This window comes from Hipposideros armiger, unplaced genomic scaffold, assembly GCF_001890085.2.
Source record: "Hipposideros armiger isolate ML-2016 unplaced genomic scaffold, ASM189008v1 scaffold_29, whole genome shotgun sequence".
In the NCBI taxonomy this organism is placed as follows: Eukaryota; Metazoa; Chordata; class Mammalia; order Chiroptera; family Hipposideridae; genus Hipposideros; species Hipposideros armiger.
This window is the reverse complement of record NW_017731379.1, coordinates 4,275,352-4,294,231: the sequence shown is the minus strand read 5'-3', so window position 1 is coordinate 4,294,231 and position 18,880 is coordinate 4,275,352. Positions and strand designations below refer to the sequence as shown.

The 18,880-nt window shown below is 39.7% G+C and overlaps 1 protein-coding gene across 11 annotated transcripts in view; it reads left to right on the top strand.

The window, feature by feature from the left end:
• Positions 1 to 18,880, top strand: part of BCAS3 (BCAS3 microtubule associated cell migration factor) — a 574,404-nt gene that overhangs the window by 449,175 nt on the left and 106,349 nt on the right. For 5 of the 11 annotated variants that reach the window (XM_019636663.1, XM_019636665.1, XM_019636661.1 and 2 more), the window contains one exon: positions 1,701 to 1,757. The exons of 5 other annotated variants lie outside the window; for them this stretch is intronic. In XM_019636663.1, the coding sequence (XP_019492208.1) occupies positions 1,701 to 1,757 (57 nt within the window). Of the gene's footprint in view, positions 1 to 1,700; positions 1,758 to 6,014; positions 6,032 to 18,880 lie in introns of those variants that run through there. One more of the 11 variants, XM_019636671.1, reaches the window with a different exon arrangement.

Here is an 18,880-nt window from a genome sequence, read left to right as displayed (position 1 = left end):
AGATTCAAAGACACTGAGTAACTTTGCCAAAATCACACAATCCATAAATAGCACTCAAGATTTAAACCCAGACTGACTGTAGACCCCCAGCTCTTAACCACTTTTCTATTCTACTCTTGATGCCTTTTAAATTTGCTGACTTTATGATCATAATGCAGAATGGATTAGGCATATGTTTATATGACGGCAAGAAGCTTGATTCTAGTGGGTTAACACTATTCTTGAACTGGAAAGTTATAGTGAAGAGAATTACTTTACAGTAATAATTTTTATATTGGAGATCAACATACAGTTACCATGATCACCACTCTGAGTTGGCTTAAGCATATGGGTTCTATAATAATAAGTTCACGCGAACAACAGTATTTCTTCTTAACCAGTTCCATCGTAACGAGACACTCTGCTCTCCAAGTTACTTCTGACAGTGATTTTCACAGTAGTACAGAGCTGACTTTGGCAGTTCAGGTCTTATATGCCTTGATGACGTTGCCTTTTCTGAGAAACACATTTGATACCATTAGTATATATGGCTCCCCACTTCCCGGTTTCCACAGGGCATCTTCACCATGTTCTTATCCTCTGCTGACCCTGCCACCGTCTTGTTTTCTTTCCTGTCCTCTTTGATATACTCTGTTATTGTAAGCCAGGCTTGTGGCTTCTGGGAGGGGTGATTGGCAGGGTCAGTCAGACATAAGCACTGAAACGTGTGTCCCAGAGGTGGAAGCCAGATTTCCTCTCAGGGCCCCGAGGCCAGCTCCTGTGATAGCTTCATGGCTAGAAATAGCAAAAATCGAAATGGATATTGCAGATAGACCAGACAAGCAAATAAGAAATCCAAATGCTTGGATGGTTCAGATTTTTAAATTTATTAGTGGATATTTTTAGCAATAGAAACAATATAGCATATCTTTGTGTCAGTTTTTCCTGTGTATGGCATATAGGTTGGGTTTAGAGCTCCTAGGGGGAAGATCAGGTGTTGATTTAGTGAGCTTATTTTTGAAAAGCAAGAGTGATAAACTTTAATTTAAAAAAACCAAAACAAACAAAAAAGTAAATACAAAAAAAAGCAAGACTGAATAAAATATCAGGTTACCACAGTGTAGATAGTAGGAGTTCATTAGCACCAATATCGTTATTTAGCTTGGGTTCAAACAAATTCTCTGCATAGTAAATTTGGAGAAGAGATACCAGCTTGTATGGCATTACCATCAAGGATAGTTACATACCCAAGAGGAAAGCCTGGGTTTGAAGTAGCTATACATATTTTTTGGGGGGGACTTGGAGTGATATGTATGTATTTGCTTTTTTTTGTTTTGTTTTTTAATTCAATTTGCAAGACCTCAAGCAGATAGCTCTGAAACCTTTAGGAAATCTGTTGAAATTCTAGAGATAAGCTTTCTATAATTTATGGTGCTTTTGGAAATTAGGGTGGCCTAATGATGAGCAGTCTTTGCCTTCTGATGTTAATTATTTGCATTTTTTGTCAGTGGTTCTAAAATTAATATAAAAAGGGAATTTCATTTACTTTGGGTGATCATGTTTCAATGTGTTAATGTTTCAGGAGTAGCAGAGGATAGCTTGCTCTGTTAAGATCTAGATCATGCTAAAAGTATTAAACTTGGCTTTTGGAGATTAGGTTTTCCCTACTTAAAATTAAGAACTTAAAGATTTTAATCAAGATAATCTCAAAATGTCTTAAGGTGCAGCTTATTCTGGAGGTGATACCACTTGGAATAGTAAAGACCAAAGGAGAAATTGTGAGTTAATGTTTACTCTTTTATTACTATTTTAATCAAATGGCTTTACAACTTGACCTTTTAAATGTGAATATATTTTTTTAAAAGAACACTCAGGTATGTGAAGCCATAACTGCTGTGTTGGAAGTTCACAAGCCTAAGTCTTTTACTTGAGTTTTAAATATGTACATGATAAAAATATTTTGATTGGGGTTTTCTGTGAGGGCAGCTGCATTGCCTTTTTTTTTTTTTTTTTAGTTTCAGGTGTACAAAACAATGCAGTAGTTATACATTTCACCCCTTACAAAGTGACAACCCCAGTTACATTGTCTTGGTGACAGGTATTTTGGTGTAGGTAAAAACATCTTTTGGATGTTTGGGAACTGTAACCATGTCACCGTAAATAATAATAATAATAATAATAATGGCAGGAACTACCATTTATTGAATGCCTACTCTGTGATAGACATGCCCATAGGCACTCTGTATGCATAACTTCTTATTCTCACAACTATCCTGCCAGGTAGAATAGTATTTTCATTTCACAGATACGAGAACTAAGCCTAAGAGAAGAAGATAGGCTTTGAACTCAGGTTTCTCTGATTCCAAAGTTCATATTCTTTCTACGACAATGACACCATGATACTAAAAGGAATGAGTTGTAGTTGATGCTCATTTAAAACTTACCGGTTTTACCACACATACCCTAGGAAGTTCAAAACAGATCTTATTCAGTAGACCACATTCATTTGCCTATGTCATCGAGCCCTAAGACTAAAGGGCTCATTTCTTTTAAATTAACCTCAAACACACTGAAGTATATCTTAACTAAAGCTTTCCCCCAAAAGAAGCATTCTTAAATGGTATGGAGGGTTGTTATTCTTGAAATGATTTTGATGAATTCGAGGGCAAAAATAGGTTAGGCATTTGATTAGATTTCAATATGCCACTCTTCCTTGGGAATTTTCCTTTGTTTGGGCATGAAAGAAATCTTGCCATGAGAAACCTTCTGCTCCCTCCCTCTCAACGCTCACCCCCGCCCTGCCCCCCATCTCTCACCCTTGAAAAGAATCCATCCGAAATTACATTCCAATTAGGCTTTCTTTGGGGGACCCTCAATACCATAGATACATTAAATCCGTAAATTTGATGTTAGAGGTTTGACTATTTGAAAGTGACTCTGAAAGTCAGTGAGGAATTTGCTATTATTATGGATTAGTAGGTTGGTATATAAGAGCATGTGGCAAAGCTGGTGGTAGGTCAGCCTGGTTGATCACCCCGCACCTGCATCTTTCTTTGGCTCTGTTGTTCTCTACTTGTTGTCTCATGCCATGATTTAAAACACACACACACACACACACACACACACACACACGCACACACCAACGTATCTGTCTGTTTATGCTAATGATGGAAGAGAAGAGAAACTAAATAAGCCGAATAAAATAATAGTTCATAGGTAAAACCAGTCTGAAAATTGTACTTTCTCTCCCTACTAGCAGCATTTAACACATACGAGTAGAGTAGGTGGTTAAAAAATGTTTGTTGAATAAATGCTTAATTTTTCCAAGAAACCTAAGTGCCTTCATGATAATGGAATAAGATTCAGGGTGTGTGTGTGTTTTAATTAAAGGGGGAATTGTTTTTTATTAATAAGCACATCCTGAACCAGAATGGCTCTTGCTATCCAAGAGAAAGAAGCAAAGAACATGAGGAAGACAATATAAGTATCAGAATTAGACCTCAAAGAGACCCTTAGATATGGCCTAGTTAGCCCTTTCACAAATCACTGTCTCATAAAACACATAAATAGGGCTGGCCAAGTGGCTCAGTTGATTAAGAGTGCGAGCTCTGAGCAACAGCAGTTCAAGTCCCGGCCCAAGCTGAGCTGCCACTGAGCTGCCAACAGGTGGCAGGATGGCTCAGCTAAAAAATAAATAAATAAATAGATAGATAAATAAATAAATAAATAAATAAATAAAACACATAAATATATTTATAGTGGTGTTTTAGTAACTTTCACATCATTTTGAACCCAATCTGTATTTGGGTACCGTTGCTAGGCCCAGACCCCAGCCCTCCTCTCTTTATTTGATGCTTTTGACATGATAAGAAGTTGTTCACTGACTAGCCTGTTATGGGTAGACCCTTCCTCCAATTAGGACATCCCTGAATGCAGTTATTGCAAAGAGCTGTGCTAGAACCTATAGTTACAATCTCGTGAGATGCAAAGAGCCTGGAATTCAGGAAAGTAAGGAAAAATTCACATTCATATCTTCTCTTCTACCTGCTTTCTGCAGAGAGGTTTGTCTCACTTTTTTTTGAGCTAGAAGGAATAGTGTTGATCACAGTTCTCTAACTACTACAAACTAACCCCAATTTCTTCCCAACAGATTCTTGAGAACTTCATTTATAATCTCATATAATGATGTGCATACTATTCTATCATTGGCTATACCAGGGTTGATTTTGTCAATTCTTTAGAAGCCGTTGTCTTTAAAAGACAAAGAAATAGGTTTCCAATTGGTTAAAAAAAAATTAAGGAAAGTCCGTTCAGTCTATGGAAACAACATGAAAAAGGCATGGGTTTGGCAACAAGGTGACTAGAAGTTATAGCAAAAATGTGTTCCGTAAAAGAGTAATAATAGGTAGAATACAGAAGATTCTTTTACTTTAGTGTTAAAATTGCCTAATGCTCACGGACTTCATTTACATTTTACAAAATGGGATCTACAGGGAAGGAGCAAAGTTTTTTAAGATTTGGCTATATAATTGCATGGTAGTTTGTGATTTCACTGTTCATCTTTCTAAATGCTGTTTAACAGGTGGCAATTTTAGGCAGTATTCAAGCAAATATCATTGATCTCTATAAAGCTGAAAAGTGAAAAAGTTGTTTCCAAATAATCTGATAGAAAATTTTATACGTGCAAATCAAAGTTACACAAGTACTTCTCTGCCTACTATTGGTGGTTTCAGATGGTAGGCTTTATCGTTAACAACCACATGTTGGGCCATCATAAAAAGCAGCTCCTAAAGGGAACACCTAAATTTCGTACTTCTTTTTAATGGTGGTGAAGGTCTGATTGAAGGAAAACACAACAGGAGATTGTTAGGTACCTCTCACTGCCTCGTGCAAAGTCATGAGGGCTGCGGAGCTGATGGGGCAGCTCTTTAGGGTCTAGAGACCTAGCCGTTGTGGACTCAGTGTACTGTTAAAACCAGAAGGCCTCCTTCTTTGACATGTGAACAAAAATGAAGCTCTGAGGGTTCAAGTGATCTTCCCAAGGTCCCACAGTGATTGAGAGGGCTGACACTTAAAATACTAGCCTTTTAACACCCCGATTTGGCCTGCCTCACATATTGACCAAGGATTCTTTTCGGTCCTGGGAGAGCCCTTTACCTATAATACGCCCCCCACCCCACCCCGCCCCAACGTGGTCTGTCTAAGGAAGCATTCTAGAGATGGTTGAGTAAGAAATAGGTTTGAAAGAGATTGAAATTGGTCCTTGGGTCTCTCCCTTTACTTCCAAAACTATCAAAGGATGTTCTAAGAGCCCCAGTGGTCAGAGGGCGGACTTATGTATTGGGATAGCGTATCTAATAACGTTTTGGATATGGCTCAGCTGGCATGGCCTCATTGGAGCATTGTTTACCTGAATTATACCTGTTGTTGCAGGTCATCTATCTTGGTTGATAAGAGAATTTTTTTCTCTTTTTAAAAATGCAAGTCGTGCTTTCGTTTTAATATAGTATCAAACATTCAGCCTTGACATGATTTAAAATGAATATGGCTAGTTTTGCCTTTGAGTGTGAGTAGAATAACCTAATTGACAAGCAATCATGAAGTTCTCTTTGGGGCTGATGTTATCCCATCATTTGGAGCCCCATTTTGGTTAATTTGTTTTTCCATATAGTTTCTAGTGGGGAAAAATGCATTGCTTTGGTATCGAAATTAACTTGATTGAAATATCTTAGACTTTGTCATTTTCCAGTGGCTCAAAAGGTTATTTCCCAAGTGTTTAATTTTTTAAGTACACTGGATATTAATTTAACTGCTACTTTCTGACATTCATCATTCTGTGAAAAATTATTACAATGGCATGCACTGAGCAGATATTTATTTACACTCCAAATTCCCATTCGATGTACAGTTATTTAACTTTGGAGCTATTGTGCAAATTTGATAAAGATGAGGTTTTTAAAAACTTGAAACATTTATTGATTTGCTAAATATAATTTTCACATTTTTGTTATGGTATTCTATTACATATCTTTCAGAAGGAAACACTTAAAGACTAATGCAATCTACAGGAACTGTTCAGTCAGAAATAATGAGTGGAGAGGTCACTCGTCAAGAACATACTGTTTGAAATACTTTCATTTGAGGGTTTCCAGTCTTTGAGGTATAAAGTTCTGCTGTGAAAAAATATGGCCTGCATTGGACTTCTGAATTCTGTACAGCATGTCACGATTTTTGCTCCTGGGCTAAAGATAGAAAGTAAAATAAAATGTTCTTTGTCCATTTAGTTATCCTTGACTCCATGAAATTCTCCAAAGTAATTACTGGTGACCACAATACCACCTACCAGCAAGAACAGCCTTGACCTTGTGCCAGCTGCCTTATTGCTGACCACAGCTGCTCTTGACTAGAGCAGATGTTTCTCCTTTTGCCTTGCCAGTAAAATTTTATTGAGTAGTTTTGCAAATATAGAGCAGTATACTCTGCCTGATGAGCAGTCAGCGATCTTAGCCACCTTATGCAATAAGGTTAGATTTGTTCTCTCTGCCACGAGGCCCCCACTCCTAGGTTCCACGCATCTTACCTCCCAGGCCTCAGGACTTGTAAACTACAGTCCTCTTGGGTTTTGCTTCCCTACCCACCCATTTAATTTTCTCCAAGAAAATAACGTTGGAAGAGCAACCACACTTGTGGTTGCAACTTGCTGCTTTAAAAGGCTGTCACATTGGAACTTTGCTCCTACCAGTTGTGGGTTTACAGAAAGGAGTTAGGGTACTTTGTTGGGATGTTTTGTTAGGATGCTTTTCTGAATTTTTCCACATCTCTTTGGTTTGGATGTTGACTTGGAAATCTCTTTTGAACTAGCTTCTGTTGGAGAGCTTTCTGCCTTCCTGAGCACTTCTTGAATCCTTTCCCCATCAAGGCAGCCAAAGGAACCTTTCTGATCCCACCTCTTTGTACCTATCATGGATGGTACTCTATCTGAGTCTAAAAATTGAAGCACTTTTAAAGGCTTGTTTTTGCCTTTGAGTTGGAATGGATGATTTAATACAATTTCTCTCTGTGTTCCTTGTCCAAATGTAAAGGAATAGATTTCCTAGTTATGGCTGATAATACTTAAAAAATAAAAAACAAATGGAAATCCAAAGGACTACTCCCTTCACTGGTTACAGCCTATACCCCAGGACTTTTCAGAGAAAACAACTCATAAATATAATGGCAATGGAGTGTCTAAGCCCCAGCCTGGCATGAATTCCCACAGAGCTTGGGCCCACAGAGGACAGAGGGCAAAAGCCACAGGATACGGATTCACCCACTTCCTGCTTCCTCAACCAGGAGGAAGTAGCAGTGACCTGAGTCCCTCACGGTCATTCCAGGAGTGTGTCATGGTGGGGCATTATCTGACCAGCTTTGTAGCACATGACCAATTCTGACAGTCTGATTTGAAGGTTCCTAACACGTGTGACACCAGGATTTCATTGAACATTCAGTTTCTTCCATGTGAGGATACATAGGACAAGGTGAGTGACTCCTTTAGCTCTGTAGGTCAAGAAGTTTCAAGCTGTATGTTCACTTTTAATGCTTTAAACCACTTGGAGTAGTTTAAAGTAGTAGTAGTAGACTCTCACATACTTGTAGCATAAAACTTCATTCTTCGTTGATCTTCAAGAGAGGAAGTTGTTTAGATTAATGTATATCTTTTCCCTATTTCCTCTACTACTCCTGCAAAGCTTCTATTTTTAAAATAAGAACATTGAAAGCATTATCAACACTAATAGATGGGGTATTTGGCTCAGGACTGGGGCTTTTTTTTTGTAATGTTCCCAGAGCAGAGCACTTCTTAAACTAGGATGAGAAAAGTTAATTTTAATCCTCCAAAGGCTTATTTGCTAGCATAAGAGGTCACGAAACACACCCAAAAACTCTATTGCTGATATCTTAAGGAGAGAGTTCTCAGCAGCAGAGACAGATTCTCTAGGTCTAGTATTCCAGCATAGAATTGTGTCCCTGGCTAAAGAAATCCCTTGTTTGGGGCGGCCTGTTAGCTCAGTTGTTTAGAGCTCAGTGCTCATAACACCAAGGTTGCTGGTTTGATCCCCACATGGGCTACTGATGTGCCCTCCACAACTAGACTAAAATAGCTGCTTGACTTGGAGCTGATGGGTCCTGGAAAAACACATTGCTCCCCAATAAAATTTATTTTTTTTTTAAATTGTTTGTTTTAGGAGCACCGATTAATGCAAAAACTACTGAATGGAAGAGCTTTCCCTTAACCTGTCTTAAGGGAAAATCCTTTGTTCATGTTGTTTCCAGTATCTCAGAAGAGAATTATTTAGACGTGGTGGTAAAATGGTGGTAGAAGGAGTTATTTCCAAGGATATTTTAAGTTGCTGTTTTCTGCCCAATATTTTTTATAATTACCACCCGTTAATCTGTGATCTGTCACAAGGGAGGAAGACTTGCTGGCTCTAGTTTACAGACCCATGGAACACAAAAAATTGTGATGACCCAGTTTTTTAAAGCTTTGTTTTGAGCTGATTTTTTTTTTTTTTTTTTAGTATATTACAATGTCACCTGCCCCGAAGATTAAGGATCAGACATTGAATGAGGCAGGCTTGAAGAGGATCAAAAAACAAGGTCCTGAATAACAGCAGCCATTGTAGAACTAGAGAAGGCTGTGAAATGGCCTCGCTTTTCTCTAGGGAAGGTCTTTTCCTTGGGTTTGTTTGGTGGACATTTTAGGAAAGGTCATACCCTGGGCCCAGAACAGAGATTGGCCTCATGATTGTATGCAGTAAGACCTCAATGTTCCTCGTTCATGTATCCTCCTCAGCATATATATAAAGCAAAAGGTTATTAAAGGGAGGGTAGGGAAGGAACCCCAATTTAAAATTCAAGTTTTGATAATTTTAAAGGAAAGAAGTAAAAACTTATGAGCAACTGCTCCTTCACACAGTGTGAACTCTGGTGTATTGGGAAAGTAGGACCTGCTGAGCCATTGGAAGAAATTCTCAATCTGTTGTGCAAGGCTTGTTTTTCATAAAAAAAAAAATCACTTTAGAAATTAAGGTTGTAACCGAGCACAGCTCTGCACTATATCAAGCCATAATATCCAGTGAGTCATGAAGGCATTAGGGAAACACTGGAGACGTCGTAAGAAACATTTGAGTTAATGTTTGAGATAAGGAAGATGACTATCTCTAAAAAGAAACTGAAATTAAAGGGCACAGGCTCCCATATTTGGACAACTAAAGGGAATTCCTTTCCGTGATGCTTCCTTTCCTTTCTGATGGAAGCAGGTGGTGAGGAGCCAGGATGGAGAACGAGAGACCAGGCTTCCAAGCTCACCTAGGCCATGAGGCCTTGAGCAAGTGACTGCCCTCTCAGCTTTAGTTTCCTCGCCTAAAAACTGGTGATGAACCACATCATCTCTATGGGTCCAAGGAGTCTGTGAATTTGGATTTTGAACATGATCCGACATCGGGCCATCCTGGAAAGGTTTATCGCAAAGGTTTTGTCGTTTGTGGCTGCTGGGGTGGTGCCACATGTTACCAGGAGTGCTTCATGCTTGGTCCACTCAGGAGACCTGATGCCCACTTCTACTATTTCCTCCTAGCCAGTAATTCAGATGGCCAAACACTCTCATCCCCTGGCCCTGCCCCAGGAAACCCTTAGCTCAGAAAGGTCATTTCATTTCCTGTGAGCCTGTGATTCAGTCTTATATCACTGGTCCAAGAGCTGAGCACTGTTTGGCCAACTGGAAGGTGAGACAATGGAGGCCTCAGCCCCTGCAGACTCTTGTCAAGTGACCTGGCCTCGTCCAGTTAACTTCAGGCCTGATCCAAATGAATTTGGGTTTCCTTGCAGAAAAAAAGACTGGATCCTGATGTGTCCAAGACTCTGCCCTTGAAACCTCTGGGTTGATGACTGATATGTTAGCCTCTTGGGACAAGGCTGTACAGTTGAGAAAAGTAGCAAGAGCATCAGATCTCTGTAGGTCATCTGGCCCCCATAAAAAAGCAATAGCAACTGGGAAAAGACTAGACTGCTAGGTTCCCAGCTATCCCAGATTATTAGACAAAGTCACCCACTCCATCTTTGTTTATAGAACTCATTTTCAGGAACAAGTGTTTTATCGTGAGGTGGAGGTTGTTAAGGAGCTATTTATAATGAAGATCTCAACTATGTGAGCCCTATATCAAGCTTGATCTAAAGGAACTTTGCATGGGTGGCAGTTTAGGAGGAAAAGGGAGAAAAGGATAAGGAAAAAAACTAATAAAAATAGCTGAGATCACTCAACAGTTATCAAGAAACAGATACTACAGTTTTATAACACTACGTACTAAAAGTATATGCACTCTTAAAAGGCAATTAAAACGTATGCTCTGAAACTATAAAACATTTTCTTTTCATCTGCAACATAGAGGGCAGATTACAACACATTAATAACGTTTTGTTTAGAGTTCAGTTTCTGATGGTTTCCAAATGTAGTCTGTGTAGATTAACCAGAAGGAGTCCAGTTCCCTTTTTTAAGAGCGCTTGTAAAGGAAAGCAATGTGGTAAGATTGTTATGAAAAGAGAGTGTATTTAGGAAATAGCACTTAGCAGGGTCTCTCTGAATGGCTGCCAGGTCAGGAAGCTGAAGTGCAAGGCTTGGCCCTTGTTCAGCCCCCCCAGTTCCAGCTCCTTGACCACACAGTACGTCAGGAACATGTCACAAGCCAGCCAGGAAGACTCAGCTCCGCCCATGAGCCAGCTTGGCACGGCTGCTTTCACATAACCCAGGGCTCCAGAGGGGCCAGAGGCAGGCATTCCAGGGCCACGGGAACATGCAATTTTTTAAAATAGAAATGAAGAACTAAAAAAAAAAAAAAAAGCCTGGGAATCAAACATTTGCTGAGTCCGTATGGAACATGGCCCCTCATGGAGAATGTCAGAGCTGAAAAGGGCCTTAAAGGTTATCTCATCCTCTGGCCTTGTCTTATAGGAAACTGACCTGCCTACAACAGTAGTGTCAGAGCCAATAGTGGAACCTGTCTCCGTCTCAGTTCTCAGTCTGCTAAATCTGCTGGCTTTTACCTCAGTGGGCTACGCCTTCCGTCTTAGGAGCTCTATCCTGTTCTTCGCATCCTACTGTACTGTGTGGGAGCCCTGTGGACCACCCCCCTCTTGGATTTTGGCTATCCAATGATTTATTGCTATACTGTTTGCTCCCACTACTTGCCTAACTGCTCTGTGTCTGAGTCTCGGTTTCTTCATCTGCAAAATGGAGGTATTGTTAGATTGACTGAAGAAATATATGTAACAATTACAGGGCCTGACCCTTCATAAGGGCTCAATAATGTTAGCTATTATTATCTTTAGTAATAATAACATTTGTGTTATCATTATTATTACTACTGTTGTTTCTACAGTTGCTACATCAACAGTCACCTTCAGGCATTTGGGCCTGGGGATGGGGTAACAGCTGTGTCACTAGGAGACTTGTCACCCAGGCTTGAAGGGCAGAATAAACAGGATTACGAGTCAGGTATACCTCTGGGCCAGTGGTTCATGAAGTCCTACCATCAGATTCCAGCTGAGGAGCATAGGTTTAGAAGTGTTGTTGTTGTTGTTGTTGTTGTTGTTGTTGTTGTTTGGAGGAGTGGGGTGCTTTTCTAACTTCACTTTGTGATTTTAATTGAAAGGGATTTTAGAGATGCTTGAGTAATTATGTATTATAGTTCAATCTCCTCAGTTTACATGTGGGACAACTGAGGCTCAGAAAGATAAAGTGATTTTTTTGCCTCTGTCTTGTTACCATAACACGACAATTGACTGGAGCGCTTGTCTTATTTATACATATAAGAGAACCTGGAAGAGAGAGAGCCTTAGGATAATACCCACAAGACCTAAATCCTTTATCCTTCCTTCAACATCATGTCCACTGCGACCCTATCTAAAACCCCAGTTGTGACCTTATTCCTTCGTCAGCACACAGACAACCCTGAGGAAAAAGTCAAGAGAGCCAGCCCCTCCGTTTGGTGTTATTACAGAACAATCCCCTATAAAAGTTAAGTGGATGTTTGTTTTTTATTTAAAACCTTGAACAAATTTAACCCCGTTGGGCTGTGCTACTGTACTGCCTCACCCATAGCAGTGTCCTTTGAGGCTTGACATAATAATACTACTCAAAAGAGGACTTACTTTCAGGTGGCTTTAAAAACTGTGACAAGCCCATTTCCTTGCTTAATATAAGGCTCACTGGTTTAAAAAGTAAAATTACTTTCTTAGTTTATGCCTCAGTTATCTTTTCCTTGAGCTTTTTTTCTCTCCTTTGCCCTAGTGTCAAGTCAGTTTCCTGTTTTTCTAAAATGTTTGATCAAGTAGTTAGTAAGATTAGAAAATGTAACTATACTGCTTCCAATAGCAGATAAGGATAGTATTTGGTTGCTGGAAAGGTCTTGAGTACTTACCAAAATACTACAACTACATCAACTATTATTTACTTAGAAAAATCAACCATAAATTTAGCCCAACCTTCCATGAGAACATTTTAGCTTTTCTCTTTTAAGATTTTAAGTTCTGGTATTGCCTGGTTACATTGAAACAGTCTATTGTATCACCCCACTCTCTTTTTCCTAATACCTTCCTCTTTGGGACTGTCTTTGGCTTCATTAATCTAGATTTGCTCTGAAGACATTAAAGCAGATTTTTCAAAGAGCCATAATTGTCACAGCAGGAGCACAATGACTTATTGAAGTTTCAGATTTTGCCCTGTTTGGAGCCTACCAGAGATTGGAACAGATTCTCCATCCTCATCTCTACCCCAAAGTTGGATGAAAATATCAAAGTTTTCCCTTCTCTGGTGCTTGTCAAAAATACCCTACCCAACGAATCACATTCCTAATTTTCCAAAGACCAAAACCAAAGCTCGAGAGGTAACTGTTCATCTCAAGGTCACCTGACAACATAAGAAGAGAGCTTGGATGAGAGCACCCAGGTTTATTTCCCTTCCAGCCTCCAAAACACCTCCAGAATACACTTTCTATACTTTCCACATTCCACTTTCCCATGTTTCTTCGTAGTTTGACAATCATGGGAAACTCGAGGTGACTACCAATGCGGGGAGCTTATGAATATCATCAGCACCCATAAGTCTTCCCATCCTTCTCTGGAACCATGATGGACACGTGGTATTAGTGTGAGCCCTGAAATCAGAGTAGACTTGGCTTTGTGCTTCTATCTCGGTAGTTGGCTTAAGTGCAGTGTATGGATTGAGTGAAGCTTTCCTATCAGAATACTCATTCTTTGGAAGACTTTTTATAGGCATTTTTTAACTTGACTGTGTAGGGTTTTGGGATTAAAGGTTTCCTGATAGAGCTGCTCATGTGGAGAACCTTACCACAGCTTTCTTTTCCCTGAGCTATTTGTAGTAAAGTCCTGGCAATTTGTTTAGATGTTCAGTAACACCTAATAAAATAATAAGTGGATAGGGTTGGACTCGAAGGAAGTTTGAGGCCTTGATGGTTTTCTCTCCAAGCTACTCTATGCACCTTTGCTCCTAGACTAGGGATGGGAGATGCCACACTATCCTCTTTCCCCTGGAAAGTAAGTCTAATCAAACTGAGAGATTATTTTCTGAAACTCCAAGTCACAAATATGTCATACTTATTTTCTGACTTTCACCTTTACTTTTTACAGTAAGTAAATGTTTCCCACCCACTGTCAACCTCTCTACTGGTAATCATAGGATAAATGGGCCAATGACTCATTATATAATCGAGGCTTCCTTTTTAACCTGAAAGTGCTGTTTCAAAGTGCCTTCAAAATGACCCTGAACTGGACCAAATTACATAGGGTCATCAAGCCTTCCATCTTAAAGCCAAGAGGTAGTTTCTTTTTTGTTGAGCGTTAAAAGTGTAATGCCTTTGTGTCCGTGGAGTGGTATGCTTCCATGGTTGATGTCCAATTCTTACCTGTAAAACCACTGAGTCTTGGGGCCAGAGAGGGATAAGTGGGATCCACAGGTGAACAAGACACAGGGCCACACCAAAAGTAACCATCTCAAAAGGGACCCAAAAATTTTAGGATTGTTTGTATCCCATGGCACAGGAGCCCTAAGTAAGGGGTGGACTTATTACTGCATATAAGTATGTCTCTGAGCAATTCCTAGGGGTGAACTCAGCTTCTGCTTGAGGTATTTTCTCTACCAAATCAAGAATTTTGGATTTAAAAACACTTTTACATTATGCTTTATGCTTATAGAGCATTTCCGCCCACATAATACCCTTTTATACCTAAACCTGTGAGATAAATGTTGTTATCCCCATTTTACTGATAAGACTTAGAGAAACTCATGCCAATAAAGGGTAGAAGAACTCGGGCATTCAACCCATGTCTTCAGTCATTCCTTCAAAACCACTTTTTACCAAGTTAACTTCCTTTCAACGGAATACTTCAGTGGCCCAAGAAAGTCTGTAGGTATCTCCAAATAGCAAATATTTTGATCATGTCAAAGTTTTTCTCCTCAAAAATCTTAGCGATGTGTTGTCACCTTCAAAGACTAGAAATCCACATTCATTAACTTCTTGCTTAAGGTAACCTGGAATTTGGGGACAATCAAATAATTCACAATATGACTCTGTTCTGCAATAAATGTGGGAACTTCACTTAGCCTGTTTTTTCTATACAAACATGAATAGCAGTTCACCCCAAAGGAGTCTCATGAGTCTAAATGAAATGACACAGCACAGCACCTTCCATTAATAATAAGAAACTGAAGTCTCCCTTCCCGTTTTCACTTTGGTTCAAACTAATCTTTTCTACCTTACCTCCCATTTCTTTCTTAGATGGATGCTTTGCTCATGCCACATTTAATTATTTATAATCTCTTGAGCGTGCCTTCCACCTTCCCACCTTCATATTTTTGTACACATTGTCCCCTTCCTCTGAAAAGCCCTCTTGTCATCAATGTCCCTTCATATACTCCTCCTCATTAGCCACCTGTAGAATTTCTTATTACCTTTCAAGGTTTAGGTCAAATACCCCCGCTTCCTTGTACATTTTCTGATCATTCCAATCAGAAATTGCCTCTCTTTCTCTAAATGTCTGTGTCTTAAATAATCACTGCCCTCACGTGGCCCTTACCATGTTTTGTCTTACATTGTTTTCATTTGTATATCTGAATTATCTTTTTCTCAGACTTTAAACTCATTGTGGAAAGGGGTTGTGACTTCTTGCCTCTAGATAGCCAATGTAATATGTAGCATGATGCCTGGGAGGCTGCATGGTTTGGTCACAAGAACACCAAGTTTAGTGGCAGGTTTATCTGGGTTTGAATCCTGGGTCTGCCACTTCTTTACTAGCTGTTGGCCTTAGACATGTTACTTCACCCTCTGAACCTCTGTAAAATGTAGATAACCATATGTACTTCATGGTGTCATTATACGGATTAAATGAAATCACATTTAGAGTACCTGGCTGAATACGTACTTAATAAATGTTAGATTCTTTCCCTTGATCATAATTAAAAAAAATAGCTTAAGTAAGGGAGATGATGCTTATCCCTTATGCTATAATTTTCTAAACAGGGGATTTATTGATAATAATTTTAGTAGACTCATCAAATATAATGGGGACTGCTATACACCTCTGTAGTTTATTTGGGAAGCCAGGTGTTACTCTGTGGAAGAATCACACACAGAACACTAGCTAAATATTGACAACTCACTATTCCGTCCCATTCAGCATATGGACTTGTATTTGTAATTCCCCATAGATAAGATTTTACCGTCCCTCTTAATTTTATTAATCTGTTCTAAACTGACAGATGTCGTGGTGAGCCTTGAGCTCCTGGGGATTCTTAGTTTGTTTCTGATTAGAAGATGAGTTTCCTTCTTAAACCCAAGGGTCTAAGTATACACTGCCCTTCTCTCCTAAACAGCTTATTTGAATGTCAGAAGTAAACTTGTTATTCTCTATTGAATACTAATGACACTTTCCAGTATTGGAGCCCCTTCTAAAATGTTTCCTTCTGGTAGTTAGAAGAGTGGTATATGGGGATAGACTGGTAGTAGAACCTGGTACTTTGTAGTTGCTTAGTAAACAGTAGTATGAGATTTACTTTTTATTTGCTTTTTTATTTTGAAAGAGACTGGGGGTAGTAAGCAGAACGCGCAGAACTAATCTGGGTTGATCTCTCTTCTTCTAAAGGGCACGTAGAATTTGAGAATACTGAAATTCAGCCAGATAATGACCCAGAGTTGCAGACAGTGTCCCGGCGTGGTTTGTGCTTCGTTCTTCCTACACTCCAGCCCTGACGTTAATAGCACAGCAATTGTCAGTTTCTATGCACAAGGTTTGAGAACATCAAATCGTCTGTTTCACACTGGGGAAGCTGAGGCTGCCTAAGTCGTAGTCCATTCTTAGGTTACCAGCTACTCCGTGAGCTGCTACCCCAGAAAGCAAGTTGGTCAGCATAAGAATGTTAATGAAGCCTTGACGTTTCCCACCCACGGGAGCTGGTTCTCCTGTTGTTGTTGTTTTTCCCCTTTCATCAGCCCCAGAGTGGGCAGTTGTCCATTACTGGCCCAGGACAATCATACTGGAGATCTCCCTAGACACCAGACACTTGCTATCACTTCTGCTCTCCTGTTGGCTGATCCTCCTGGTGCTTTTAAGGGGCACCTGAGGTCATCTTTTTCCTTAGGGGGTGTCACTGTGTGGCATCTTTACTGGATAGAACTGTGGATTTGCTTTCTATCACTTGGGACTGGCAATACCTACTATTTATTGAACTGCTCTGTGAGTTAAGCATTGTGCAAGTTTGCTGAAAATAGATTATCATTAATTCTCCCAAACAACCATTTAAGGTAGGTATTATTTCACCCATTTTACAAATAAGTATTGGAAAAGCTCAGCAACTTGCCCAAGTTACTACGTGCCAAAGCCAGGACTTAACTTCAAACCGCTATTTTTTTTTCCCACTCTGTTTACAGAAAGCTCAGAATGCCCCGAAACTGAAATGACTGTGGTAGTTCACACTAACATTACCAGAAATTCCCAGGACAGTAATGCGGTGATCAGAGTTAAATGTGTAGAGGCATTAGCCAATTTGAAAACAGTAGATTTCCACCGTTTTACAAGAAAACCCAGAGAAGCCCACGTACATTAGACAAATTGGAATTGAAAGGCTTCAGTAAAAAATATTCATTTTAAGGTCATCTGTTTATCCTGACGCGAGGTCGATGGAAAATGAGGGAGCTGGCATCGTGTTTCTGAAATACGCAATTTTACAATGGGAACGTGTTATAAAACGCCCTGCCACTGTTGTTTTCCTTGGGATTTAGGGTGAGAGACATGAAGGCTGACAACCCTCTTCCTGTTATAGGTCAGAGCTTCAAGGAACTCTGTAATCTTCCCACCAGCTTTACTCTCTCCTGGAACTCACGGGTAAAATTAGATGCTGGCTGGGCTTCAGTAGTTGAGTTTGAAAGCTTTCAGAGGCCAAGTCAGACAACTGCAGCAGACTGCTTTCTCACAGTGCCACTTTATACAGACTAACATAGTTTGGTAAACTGATGCATGCCTGACAGTTCTGCCATAAAACACCATAGGATAACAATGCCCATAGAAGCAGAATTATCTTTGCGTGGGTAAATCTCCTTGGAAACAGGATAAGGCTTAATCTTCCTTTTACAAATCTGCTGCATTTACCTCTTGATATTGCTCTACTAAATGTATACTGTTTACTGTTAAAGAAAAAAAAACACCTCTATTTGAGGATTTAGATCCTCTCAAGTTGGACTTCTTTTATTATACACATTGTGATTGACTCTAGGAGGCAAATATGGTGAAAAGGGTGTGGGAAGAAATCGTTTAGAGAATGAGAGCTCTCCCAATCCAGCATCGAACGCATTTATCTAATGTGACACATTTTGCCTGGGAGTCATAGAAAGAGACCGAGGTGCCCCGTCAGAACATAAAGAGCCAGAGACTAAAACCAGACTAAAAAGGGCCAACCCATTAGGGAAGTACCTCCCTGGGGAGTGGGTGCGCAGGGAAAGGGGGTTAGATGGCAGTTATTAGATACTGAATTGAGAATATGTTCAGAGAGGCTGCTACACAGGAAAATCCTTCCCAGACGTAGCTAGGCAGGGGACAGTTAAGGAAAAGGGTTCTGCTTATTCTCTGCTGCAGGATGCTACCCCCTGACCCTTATAAGTCAGCCTTGCTTGATTACTCCTTTTAATTCAAGACTCAAAACAGCTTGTAAAGTTGTTGTGTGTTTTTTTTTATCATTCCTTTCCAGATTGTGTGGGCCACACTGTAGCGTGTGCTTTCCCTTTGTCCACATCTGTTTTCCAACCTCATTACTCTTCTGTTATTACATTCATTAAAAAAAAAAGAGAGAGAGAGAGAGAGCTGTTTATTTCTTTTCTGCATGTTTTCCCCCAGTTTCAAAAGCTAAAATGGTAAATCATGGGATGTTTGATGTGACCATCTCCACAATTCTAGTATATGAATTGACGGTTGCTCGTGCAGGAATTGGTTGAACCTTATTGTTTAAATTAGGTATACGCAAGCCTAGGCTCACCACTCACAGAAGGCTGGTCCAGTGTAGACTGTGACTGTCAAGACTTGTCATTTCTATATTAGATTGTTACATCACATTCTCCAGGGCACACAGTAGTAACGTGACTTTTTGGGCTATTACTAATGTGACTCCTGAACACTTTAATTTGAATGTAACTATTTAAAGATAAGTGGAAGTTGAGAGGCATAGTTTTAGGATTTATGGTGAAGGGAAAACTAAGAGAAATGAAACAAGGATACCCACTTAACACCACCTCTGCTCAACGCTGAATGGAAATACTAGGCAATGCAGTGCAGGGAGAATAAAAGATAAGAGGTATAAGAATAA